Source organism: Empidonax traillii, unplaced genomic scaffold (assembly GCF_003031625.1).
Source record: "Empidonax traillii isolate 1590-97213 ecotype Southwest subspecies unplaced genomic scaffold, ASM303162v1 scaffold91:size2966241, whole genome shotgun sequence".
NCBI lineage: Eukaryota > Metazoa > Chordata > Aves > Passeriformes > Tyrannidae > Empidonax > Empidonax traillii.
The window spans coordinates 1,822,473-1,835,516 of NW_020955284.1; the positions used below are offsets into that span (position 1 = coordinate 1,822,473).

The 13,044-nt window shown below is 43.9% G+C and overlaps 1 protein-coding gene across 1 annotated transcript; it reads left to right on the forward strand.

Annotated features, from left to right (window-relative positions):
• Nucleotides 1–401: 401 nt before the first annotated feature.
• HRH3 (histamine receptor H3) lies at nucleotides 402–3,524 on the forward strand. Its single transcript, XM_027881564.1, has 4 exons — nucleotides 402–410; nucleotides 458–842; nucleotides 1,132–1,298; nucleotides 2,202–3,524. Exons 1-4 carry the CDS (start codon nucleotides 402–404, stop codon nucleotides 3,078–3,080), a joined length of 1,440 nt encoding a protein of 479 aa, XP_027737365.1. The 3' UTR covers nucleotides 3,081–3,524.
• The last annotated feature ends 9,520 nt before the right edge of the window (nucleotides 3,525–13,044 follow it).

Below are 13,044 nucleotides of genomic sequence, written 5' to 3' on the forward strand. Positions count from 1 at the left end.
CTCATGGCCTCTCTCTTGGGGGATGCTCTGGGGAGATGCAGAAATGTTGCTGTGCAAACTGCAAGGATGCTCTGGGAGAATTCAAGGGTTCTCCTGAGCTGAGAGGGGAAGGAGGAATGTAGAGATGATTTGTGGGTGGGGGCAAGGATACTCTGAGGTAATGCAGTGATGCTCCCAGGCTGAGAGGGGAAGGGGGAATGGGAGAGAACGGTCTGGATGATTCGGGGATGTTTTGGAGAGATTCAGGGATGCTCTGGAGGGATGCAGGGACTCTCCAGGGTAAAGCAAGGATGCTCCCGGATTGAGAGGGGAAGGGAGAATGGGAGGATGCTCAGGTTTGCTGTGAAGGGATTCAGGGATGCTCTGGGGCAATACAGGGGCACTCCCGCGTTGAGAGGTCAATGGAGAACGTAAGGATGCTCAGGGATGCTTGGGGGGATTCAGGGATGCTCTGTAGGGATGCAGGGACGCTCCAAGGGATTCGGGGCTGCTCTGGGCGGGGGTGTGGGGTACGCGGGGACGCTGGGGGCCGGAGCGGCGGTCTCGCCGGCGGGGCGGGGGGCGGGATGCGGGCGGGGCTGGGAGTGGCGGCAGCCCCGCGGCGGCGGCGCGGTGGCGGAGCGGCGGGGCCATGGAGAGCGGCGGGGCGCTGAACGGCTCGGCCGCCGCCGGGCGCTTCGCGGCCGCGGGCACGGCGGCTCTGGGCGCGCTCATGGCCCTGCTCATCGCCGTCACCGTGGCCGGCAACGCGCTGGTGATGCTCGCCTTCGTGGCGGACTCCAGCCTGCGCACCCAGAACAACTTCTTCCTCCTCAACCTGGCCATCTCGGATTTCCTAGTAGGTAAAGTGCCGCCCCCCGCGGGGCCCCGCGCCCGGCACGGACCGCCGGCAACTTGGCGGCGGTACCGGCAGCGGCGCCCGGGGCTCCTCCTGCCCGGCACCCCGGCACTCTCCTGCCCCACCGGCACCCCGGGTCCCCTCGGCCGTGCCCCGCTCCTGCCCCCCGACACCCTCCCGCGGTACCGGGGTCCCCTCCCGCCGTCCCCCGGCGGGTCCCGCGGTCCCAGCGCGGCATCTCCCCACGCTGCAGAACCCCGCTTCTCAACGGGAACGGACCCCTCCGGTTGCAGGTGCCTTCTGCATCCCGCTGTACGTGCCCTATGTGCTGACGGGGAGATGGATTTTCGGGAGAAGCCTCTGCAAACTCTGGCTGGTAGTTGATTACCTGCTCTGCACCTCTTCGGTCTTCAACATCGTACTAATTAGCTATGACAGATTCCTCTCGGTGACAAGAGCGGTGAGTCCTGTCATGGCAGCTGAGAGGGAAATAACTCTCCTCCTGCCTTATCCTCCAGATTCTCTGCAATAATTAAAAGCTCTTTGAATCCTCCAGAAATTATGAATCTTTCAGCCTGGTGATGGAAAGCAATAATTATCCACAAATACATAATTCAGCTGTGGTTTCAGATTAGTATTCCTGGCGTAATTAAATCACTTAAGCCTCAGACCCCATTGTGCAGGTGTTCCCTTCCCTGTGACAGGATAGTAGTGTACAAGGGAGCCAGCGAGGCAAGCAGACCTATTACTAACTTGCAGGGGCTTATTATCTCCAGGACGAACAAGTGGATTGCAGTCAGACTCACAGCTTCTCCCTGGCTACCAAGGCAGTAGATTGCAGTGCCAGCTTTGGCAGGGCACAGCCCTGAGGTCTCTGGGTGTGTGGGGAGATGAAAATGCTCATCCCATCACAGGAGGTAACGAGCAGTTCACCACAGGCAGGTCTGATCCATTCCTGTTTGCTCCTTTCCCGACTCCAAATACAACACAGATTAGCTGCAAGTCTCAGAGGGAGCCAGAGCTGGATGCCTTATCCAGGAGTTTGATGCATGCATCTCCTCCGGGGTTACAAGGGACAGCTCAGGCAAGTGGTGGGTGCAGGTGAGTGCCAGGCTCCAGCCAAGTCAGTACATTTCCACCAAGCAGACACCACATTTCGGAGCTGCAAAATGAGCGTTCTAAATCTTCCCTGCAAGAGTGTGATTTATCTAGCAATTGCTCCCGTTGCCTAAGGCATATGAGTTTGTTAGACTGATGGGGTATTGCCTAGCAACTTTACCAGGAACGCTACCAGTTCATTTGTGAGGAGTCTCCAGCAGCTGGGGTGTGGGACCATCCTTAAGAAAAGGTTTTCCCGTTGCAGGTCGCTTACAGAGCCCAGCAAGGCAACACCAAGCAAGCGGTGCTGAAGATGGTGATGGTGTGGGTGTTGGCATTCCTGCTGTACGGACCTGCCATTATCAGCTGGGAGTACATATCGGGCCACAGCATCATTCCCACCGGGGAGTGCTACGCTGAGTTTTTCTACAACTGGTATTTTCTCATGACAGCCTCTACCCTGGAGTTCTTCACCCCTTTCATCAGCGTAATGTTTTTCAACCTGAGCATTTACCTGAACATACAGAAGCGCACCAAGATACGTCTGGACATTCTCCATGAAGTGCACAACCAGTCCTTCACTGAAGAGATGGAAACGAGCCCAGAAGCAAAGCTTTCCTTGAAATGCTGTAAGTGGGAGCAGAAGGAGTCAGCTGAAACCCCCGACCTCTCTAAGAGCAAAGCTCAAGCAACAGCCTCCACTTCCAGCTTGGGTGCCAAAGACCTGCTGGCAACAAGCTCGGAGAGCTCCGGGAAACCCAAGTGTTGCAACAAAAAGAGCTGTAAAAATTCAGCGTCCACTCCGTCCTTAGAGAAAAGGATGAAGATCATGTCCCAGAGCATGACTCAACGCTTCAGGCTCTCTAGAGACAAGAAAGTGGCCAAATCCCTGGCAATCATCGTGGGCATTTTTGGGATTTGCTGGGCACCATACACTCTTCTGATGATCGTCCGTGCTGGCTGCCATGGCCACTGTATCTCTGAGTACTGGTACGAGACTTCCTTTTGGCTGCTGTGGATCAACTCGGCCATCAACCCTGTCCTGTACCCTCTCTGCCACTACAGCTTCAGAAGGGCTTTTATTAAACTCCTCTGTCCCAAGAAGCTGAAGATTCAACCTCGCGATGCCCTTCAGAACTGCTGAAAGAGAAGCCAGCCCCGTGTGAGAATGAGGAGAGTCTTGGTTTAATGCTCCAGTATTGGTGTAGGAATGCAGCTTCCTTCCTTGGAAGAACCTGGGAGCTGGGAGCAGTGGCCTGGGGCAGGTGAGGAAGGCAGCAGCGAGACCACTATTAATTTATTCTGGTTCATCATCAACAAAATCCCACAGCATAGGAGGGTAAAGGGGTTTTTCCTTTTGACGTTAACCACAGACGGTGAAGTCTGTGTCCGCCACTTGCAGATGCCACAAAAGAGCTCTGCTGCCACCTAGTCAGGCTGAGCAGCACCAGCATTTTGCTAAAATAAAGAAAACTGGAAAATAAAAGCTGACAAAATAATATCTGACCTTAAACTATGGCACTAAATTACAGTTTAGCTGTTTGCAGATCTGATTTTCCCCATAAATGGGAGTGTTTTTTCCTAAGTTGTCACATGTATGTGGTGATAAAGAAAAGCATGAACCTCAGAAGGAAAACACCTCGTTTATCCTTTTTGCTACAGCAGCTGCAGCCATAATCTGGATCCCTCTTCCGTGGGGTGCAATAGATGTCCCTTCCACTCCCCAAGGAGTGGGGAATTTTAGCAAGATTCAGAACACTTGCATTCTTCCTTTTAAAATACATCACTTGAATGGAGATCAACATAATCAGTCAACATGAGCATCAATTCTTTTATGTTTTAATTTTTTTCAAAGCAGTCAACTCATTCCACAGACAGAGCACCAGATTCAGGAGACCAGGGGCTCTAGCCTTGGGTTTTTAACGTAAAATCTTGGGGCATTTTATCTCTGCTTCCCATCTCATGCTTCATCACACCCACCCGTGTGTTCTATAACCTCTTTGGGCACAGAGTACGACCGAAAAGCAGACAAATTCCACTGCCCACCTCTGTTGGCACTGCTCAGTGATGTGGTAACACAAACATGTAATTAGTTGCCATGGCAAATGCTCATTTTTAACAGTATTGCACAGGGAAAGCTCAAGATCATAAGTCTGAAAACAACATTTTACAAATAGAGGCCCAAATGCTGTAAAGTAGTACCCAAAAGCTTATGATGTTGTGATTGCCAATTACACCTAGCTGTTGCAAGCAAACTGCTTTTTGGCTGCTGCTAGGAGTAAAAAAGAAAATGCCATCCAACTGTATCGCAGTGATATTTGTTAAGTAGATCAGTATTGTCATCTGAAGTCAGGATTGAAATAATGTCTTGTCTTGTGTATATATTTCAGTCTTGTGACATGTTCTGTCAGTCTGTTTATATATGGGTTAAAATATACCCTTTGAAATACATGTACTATGAACTGACAGGATGTACTGTTGAGCCTGCTCATACCTTTCCCTGTGTCTGTTCCCTTCTGAAAACCCTAATAAAATATTTTTATATGAAGCTTGCCGAATATTTTATGGTAAACAAGGTGTTGCTGGGAATGATAAAATCCAACTGGAAGGAAAACATCCATGGATTTGCCTGAGGAGGCAGTTAAAGCCCACGAATCTCACAAAAAACCAGTTCCCGAAACAGCCGAGTGTCTCTTACCTCTGGTTAGCAGGTTCCCGACAGCACACTGAGGGTGTGGGATGTGCACATCACTCAGTTCTCTCCAACCTGGGGTCTTTTCCAGAGCATGATACACGCAACTGAGATCTGGAAAGGTCACATTAACTCTTTCTGTGACTTACACAACCCACTGGCCTGCCTAAAAATGAAAGAGTTATAACGTGACCAAGGCACCAGTTTCCAGCTGTGGTTCTCTTCCTTTGTTCAGCAGGAGAGTTGGGACTACTAGACTGCTGAGTCTGATAAAAAGGTACTAGTTGTTACACCTTCATTTCCCAAAGGGTGAAGAAATGGACATATTTCATTGTGAGCCTTTTGCATAGTATTTTCATGGTCTCTGACCTCCATATGGGCAGAATTATCTACACTTGGCTGAAAGTAATTTTATTCATTGGTGGATTTTGCAGGGAAGATACTTACATTCCCTCCTGAAATAAGAGCTCTTGCCTTGCCAAATAAAAAAGAAAAATAACTACTTATGCCTGGACATGAGGTCACACCTGAGCCTGGTTTTCATACTGAAAACGTTCTGAGCTATTCGAGAAGTTTCGGAGTACCTGATGACCAATTCAAATATGCTTGAAAGAGTATTTGAATTCTGCTGATTTTTAGTGTTCAGAATATAAATGTCTATATGAATTTGGAAGAGGCAAGGACTAGGGAGTTTCTAGGCATAATCAAATAAGAACTGTGAAAATGCATAACCACTGGACAAGGCAGGGCTTGCTTGTCAACCAGCCCAGCAAAACACCTGTGTTTAATTTGTATTACCATACCTGCTAGAAAAAATACCTCTTTCCTATTGTCTAGGCATAAACTGAGCAGGCAGGACCTGTTTACAACAACCAGGAAAGAAGACCTGCTGTAATTATAAATATGCATCAAATATTTCTGGAAGCACAAAGTCTTCAATTCCATAGCACATTTCCACACAGAAAAGAAGCCCAGCTCATCCCAGAGAGAATCATCCAATTTATGCACAAGGTGTTGGTAAACAGCTTTCACACAGCTGTAAGTCATGCCCAGGAGTTTTTTAAATCAGTGACTTCCCACAGGACCTGTGTGGAGGTAATGCCAGTTCCCCTCCCTTAACCCAAACCTACACTCCAATTAACTCGAGGACCTAACGATGTCAGTGGTCCTTTCATAAAGCAGCATCTGCATATCAATAAACTATCAAAGAACAGGGTTTTTTTTCAGCACAGCTACTCTGTGATGCTTCCTCCCTAATCATCAGTAATGAGAGATCTCTTTACACAGACAGAGGAACTTTGCTCCGGCAGCCTCTCCTCTGGCCCCTCCTCAATTACCGTTCCTTATTTGTTCTCTCCAACCTGCAGTTACATAAATTGCTCCATTGTTCCACAAACATCGCTGAAGCTTCATTAGCTCAAGTAGGAGACTGAAGGAGAAGAGAGAACGCAAGAAGGAGCTTTTGTTGAAAAACACCTGTCTGGGATAATTAATGAGATTTGCAGAGAGGGAAGGGCTTTGAAATCAGGAAGATGTGATTACATTTTGATTTGAAAGAATGCTAATGGTTTTCCTTCATGTTTGCAAATGAACATTCATTTTCATAGCAGAACTAGGATGGAAAGCCAGGAGGTTAGCATCCTTGCCAGAAGGAACTTTAACAACATGATTTCTGCAAGGGAGGATTAATTTTTCACAACCTCAGCTCTCGTGCAGTGACACCAACACAACTTTGCAGTATAGACCTGGACTTAAAAAAAGACCTCCTGCACTCCACAGAACTTGTTCTGCAAATAGATGGGGCACAATAAGGAGCGTTATTATCTTTACTTCTGATGGGAGAATCGCAGACAAGAATAAAACCTCTTTGCTGGCTGCCCTGGGTGAGTGCCACAAAAGAGAAAAGCTCTCTCGATTTCTGATACCACAAAGCCAGCCTTTCATTTAAGATTGCACAGATGTTCCTGTGGACAGCAGGGAGCTCACAGCATTTTTCTGTTCCTTTAACCTTGACTTAAACCTCCTCCTTACCACAATTTTCTGTCAATATCGTTGTATTTGCAGGATTAAGGAATTACGGGGGTTTAGAAAAGCAACTCAGGATTCTGCAGGGTGAAAGGTCTTATCTATAACCTGGTATCATCATTTTATTGAGATGTAGAACCATCATTGGCATTCACTTCAACAAAGACACTGCTAACTGTGAGAGAAAGACTTGTACACACTTCAAAGGCAAAAAGCCAGCTCTGCCCTTACACCTCTTATTGCAAGCTCAGAAATGTTAAATCAGCACCACTTTTAGTGCTTAAATCCAGGATGCACAGGCATTACTTGTTACTGGTAGTTACAAGCCCCTCATTTTTACTCCATAATTTACAAGCTGCTTGCACAGTCTGTGAACAAAAGGGAGCTAATATTTAATCCAAATACCAAACATCTTAAGTAGAGCTATGTGTGCACATCTGTGGGGGAAGAACAAGACTAATATTTTTCCATTTGTAAAACTCTACAACCTGAATTAAAAAAAAAAAAAAAAAGACTCAGAGCCACCAAGCAGGGCCTTTTGTTGCGTTGTAAAGGCTTGTCTGATACATCGAATACCTGCCAATAACTCCTAGGACCTCCTGCCATGATACACAATGATCGTGTATTAGAGGGGGCAAGGAGAAGGTATGAAGGGAGGTGGTTCTGAGATGAGTGTGTACAAACATAACAAGCATCCCTCCTGTGCATGTAAACACACAATTCACCACAAAACTCGACTTGTTATAGGCAGGTTGTGCCCACAACTTAGGCATCTGTTCTTTTAAGCATCAGAATGTGTCTGTGATGTGACACCGACTTTTGAGTTATTTTTAAACACAACGTCCTAGGATTTAGCAGCACAATTAACACTGAAGGAAAACTGATTGCAAAGGAGTTAATAATCTGATTCAAGATCTCTCTGAGCATTCACAGACAACAAGCTCTCTGCTAGGAGGGCAATAACAGTTCTGGCAAATTTTTTAGCTGTTAAGTAACAGCTCACACACAGTTTTAGACATTAGAGGCTGTTTATTGAAGAACAAACAATAATGGGGGTTGCATACAAAATCACTCAAACACGAGTAAGCACGTACACCCTGCAGGGTCCATGAATTGATGAGGGATTGACAAAACAGAGCAATCACCCTCCATTATGGAAATAATTTACACTCTAAGAGGCACAAATTTAATAGACCATTATGGTTAAAACACCGTTTAATATCTCTGATACAGCTCGTATTCAAAATATATAGGGATAAAATAATATGTATAATACTTCTATGAGGCCTCTGGTCAGCATGCTGAGAAGCAGGAATTAAGCCAGAATCCAAGAGCTTTCATGAAAGTCACAAGGAAGATGATGTTTTGTTGTTGCCATTAATACTTTTACTCAAAATGAAGGTTGCAGAGATGTTGCAGAACTGTATAGACAGAGGGATTCTGACATAGAATTACTCTACGTCAGACATAGCTAATTCTAGAGTAAGGGAAAGACTGAAGTCAAATATGGGGACTGTCATTGCAAGTATGCAGCAACGAGGTAATTGAAAACCTCAGCAGAGGACCAAAATGCCCAACATGTCCTTTCTGAAGCTCTCACCAGGAAGAACTCATGCAGACATAAGGCTGAAGAACAGTTCATCTATGTCAGATGGAGCTGAAATCCCTAAGAAGTCCCCTCTCACAAGTCCCACATGCCCCTGAACTCTGCTACAAAGTGACCATCTCGAAAATGGTTTCTGAGCACATGGGGATTTCCTAATTTCCTATGAAAAAAAAACCCCAGAAATACAACCTTCCTTCACTCACCTCTTGAGAGGTGCCCCAGCTGAAGCACTGAACAGGCAACTAAAAAACTGGGAAATCAGCTATTTAAGGTCATTATGACTGACTCATCTTAATAATCGTGTTTTCACCTCAGCAATTATTTCACTGAGAACCGTCACTATGCACCACTTTAGGGAAGTGCCTTTCAATCACCATTTGCGAATAGCAAATATTTGTAATCAATATTAATCACTCCCAACTGTGGCATAACAAGTTATCAAATCAGAGGAATTACCTCCTCCACAACAAAAGAACACAAAACATAAATTTTAGTCAGCCTAAATGCCACTTGTACAACAGACTCTGAAGAGGTATTTGTGTGCTGACAGGATCTACCAAATTGCCTTTGAAAAAGCAGATCAATTAACTGAAAGGCAAGAACAAGCATAACGTATTTTCTGAGAAAATCTGAACAAATTCCTTTTTTATTCATTCACACTCATGACCCTCTGCAATTATTTTTTCCATTAGTATATAAGCACTCAGTCTTTACTAGCATGAAAGGGGGAATATAGCTATTTTTTAGGTTGAATATTCATTAAAAGCAAATCTCCTACCCTGCACTCATTCATCAAGTGACCTGGTTAGCTAAATGTGATATTGGTTTTGTTCCAGGCTAAATACATTAGGAAAATATCTTCTGTAGCACTAACTTAATTTAGTCTTAATATACAATTCTAGAACTGCTCTGCATTGATCAGCTTCATAAACCTCTTCAACCCATTGAAAAAGCATTACAAAAATCGCTATCTTTAGAACATTTAATTAGTGATAATTACATCAATTAGTAGCACCAGTTAGTAAACTCTACCTGTTTCACATAGCAATCGTTTTTAATCCATCTACAAGTCAGGTTTTGTTTACTGTGAAAAAAATCCTGAATGCCTTAAAAAAATAAATCAGAGACACCTCAGTGATCTCTCCAAAAGCTCCTAAAAACTACCACGGACTGCAGTTCCACAAGGAGGGTAAAATGAATTCTTGAGGATTTTGTGGAAGGCAGATATTTTTTTCAAATTCCAGGTTCTTTCCTTGCCACAGAATTTCTGCGTGATTGTCCAAATCCAGACAGATATTTTAATTCAAAATTTCTAAAATTCAGTGGGACACTATTCCTATCCTGGCTGGATTTGGACCTCAGCCTCTTGTGATTCAGTTTCTATGAGTGAAAGAAGGTTAAAAAAAAAAAAACCAAGCAAAACCACTCACAAACTTAATGTATTGTAACAATGCTTATATAAAAAAATTAAACTCATGAAATTTTCATCCCTCAAAGCCATTTTCTTAATGGCCATAAATTTGTTAATGAATCTAAATTAGTTAATGAAGCTAGAAAATTTTGGTTGATATAGAAACAGAGATTAGTTAGCTTGCCAAAATAAAACACATTTTTTCAGTGCATAGATACAAGGGCCTTAAGCACAGGTAACATGGGGCCTAACCCATCACATCGATGGGCAACCTTCAAACCCTCAACTTCTGGCACTGAAGTTATTTAGTATTATCAGGTTTTGTTTTTCTAGACAGAGCTCAGCATCCCAGTAATTGCTGATTTGAACCACTGCTTTAAACTCCCATTACATGTCTGCTGTGGGGGTGGGTAAGCGAAGAAAATCAACGTTTTCCAAGGCAATGCAGTAAAAAAAAAGAAAATATTGATTTAATACGGTGACCTTTTACCAGGTTACTTTTTAAATGTGATAAATGTGAATCCTGTCTGGACAAAGCACTCTAGCTGCCCAAACTCATCTTCCTGATTTATAACAGAGGAAAACAACAGGAAATGAATAGCCACAAACCAGTACGATTTCATGAATAAGATAATCAAAATATGGATACTTCATCCGTAATATCACAGATGTCTTCTTGACAAACCAGTGTTTTAGCAATCACATTGCCTCATGCAAATATTTTTCTTCATAAGCATTTTTCACTTTTAGTGGAAGATTAATTTGTCTGGATTTAGAGAGTGAATAGCCAACTTCTATCAATGGCTGATTAAGGGTGTGTACAAAGGATGCACTGGGTGGGATTCACACATCCTTGGAAAACAGTGATGTTCCATCCTCAATGGTAATTAAGCACCGAGGATCCAAATGTCAAGATTCAAATGAGAAATCTTTAAACTACCAGGAAGCTTTTCTATAGGCGAAAATTGATCCCAAGCCATAAGATGCTTTCTAAAATATTGACTCTTACCTGCACATTAATTGCCTATTGATTTCCCCAGTTACAGAGACAAAAAGGCCCCACTGAGCATTTGAATAACAAAAGATAATTTGTTCAGCAGTTCGTTTTCAGTCCTGCTTTTCCATCAGTGCTAGTAAGGCTGGATCTAAGTGCATTTCTGAACCCACATTTTTAAAAGGTGGTTGTGTCTGTATAAAACATTTTCAGCTATGTGAATAAGCACAAGGCTCTTCCTGTTTTGTGTCTTGTTTTACTCACTAATCACGACATAAAATAAGAAGATTTGAGCGTGCTGCAGTGCTACATTCTGGTTAAAAGCCCCACCAACCTGAGCCTGGGTGACCACTGCATTATGCCAGTCCCTGCAATTAAAATTAATGGAATGTTACCAGAATAAAATGGATTGTAACAAAGTAACCAGCCACTGCCATCACTTCTTGCTGAAATGAAACATGCAGACAAGTTAGTAATTATATGGATTAGAAGTATGGCTAGTCTTTTTGTCCTCACTCATCAGTCAGGCTATGTATATATAATACACAAATACAAGTCACCAATTTGGTGACATTAAGAGTACAGCAATAAGTGAAGAACAGAGCTGACCAAGGAATGCACACTTCAAGGAGTCAAAGCAATATTTTATATAAACAAGGGCAGAATCAAAAACCCAAGCCCTGTGGATGAGAAATCGTGCCTCCTTGGACAATTCTATTTCAATCAGTATAGAGGAGATGAAAAATTACTCCCAGTGGGGAAATGAAGGACACAATCTCAACATTAAAACAAGGTGGATTAAAAAAAAAAATCTCCCTGCCTTTATCCCACGTTTGAAGTCTCAGAAAAATGGGCACATAACACATGATAAATTTCAGAACTGCCTAAGGACAAATCGAGAGCACAGCCTGAAGGGAGCTTTGTTCTGTTATCAAGAGTTGCAAAATCATCCCTTATCATTATTGGCACACAAATGTAACCTCCCCTCCAAACAGTAATAACTGCAGTCTTCCCAGACCTCTGTAGTGCAGGCAGAATTAATCCTTGTTTAACAAAATAGGGAAACTTGTTCCTGGGGAATGCCACTCAGCACTATGGAAGACCAGCAGACAACAAAGTTGTTCCTCAAAGGCCAGGCCCACATCAACACTGGGACGAAGAAGTTCAGCAGTATCAGGATGGAGTTTTAATGTATACCAAAGCCATATTCACAATGGTGATGAACTCATTATTAATGGTCCAAAACCAAAATAAAACTCTCAGTTACGACAGGGCTGGGAACTCCAACTTACCTCTTCTTCCTGATTCAATGTTTTAGTTAATCTACTGCACTGAGTCCTCAATACCCACGTGTTTAAAAGTGTGGTCCTTTTTAATGCTTGTTACATCACCACTCGATTTTCTTTTTTTGTGCAATTGATACCACCTACGTTTTCCAAGGTCTTACAAAGGGGGACAGAACTGCAAATAAATATAAACCCCCTACAATTAGCACCAAAATAGTGTTGTAATCATGTACTAAAAAAATACATTAAAAAGATGAGTACTAGAACTGTAAAGTGCTAAACAAAATTACAGCTCAAGCTCCTCCGGGAAATAGAGGACTGACTGGACTTCAATTCACGTTAAATTCCCAGGGCTTATTGTCAGAATGAGAAATAAAATCTACCATATCTCTCCAGTTGGCAGCTTAAAAAACAAGGACAGCATCAAAGACTCAGCAGGGGAAAGCAGAAAGTAGTTAAGGAAAGTCACACAGAAGAAATCCACCAAAATAACCTCAGCCATAAAAAGTGGGAAGAAATCCTATGGCACTTAACCCTTCCCTGAAACAATTCATCATTCTATTTCTTAATTGAATTATTTTTTCTTCTCTGTTCTTAGAGGCAAAACCTGTTTCCTTTGGAAATACCTTATTTCCAGCAGACCCAGAGGTTACTCCTCAGCCCTGTGGCTCCGCTGGGGGATCCAGGAGATCTTCATGCTAGATCTGAAGGAGCACTCTGGAGAAACGTGGGCCAAGTGATTCCCTCAGCCCTGTGAGCACAGTCACTCCTGTTTGCACTCACACAGGGTCCCGAGGCAGGAGGTGATTCCCCCTGGTGCAGGTGTCTATTGACTCGAGTAAATTCGAGCTCTTACAAACAGTTGTTCCAACACTAAAGCTGGAGCTATTTGGCACTTTTCGTCGCCAGATGAAGGGATCCTGCAAAGCCTCTCTGAACCCTGTAAGAACACGGTGCTGTCACCCCAGAGTAGGTGGCTGAAATGTTGAGCACAAAGAACCCAATTCCGGTATCAATAGGACACTCTGGGAAGCCGTCAGGAAACCTGCTGAGCTTTTCACACATCAGTAAACAACACTGCTCTCCCCTCAGGA

What these genes read in the sequence shown, in the direction of transcription:
- HRH3 (XM_027881564.1), top strand. An exon ending in CATCTCGGATTTCCTAGTAG is followed by an intron (nt 843 to 1,131) that starts GTAAAGTGCCGC and finishes CTCCGGTTGCAG; the next exon opens with GTGCCTTCTGCATCCCGCTG. An exon ending in TCCTCTCGGTGACAAGAGCG is followed by an intron (nt 1,299 to 2,201) that starts GTGAGTCCTGTC and finishes TTCCCGTTGCAG; the next exon opens with GTCGCTTACAGAGCCCAGCA.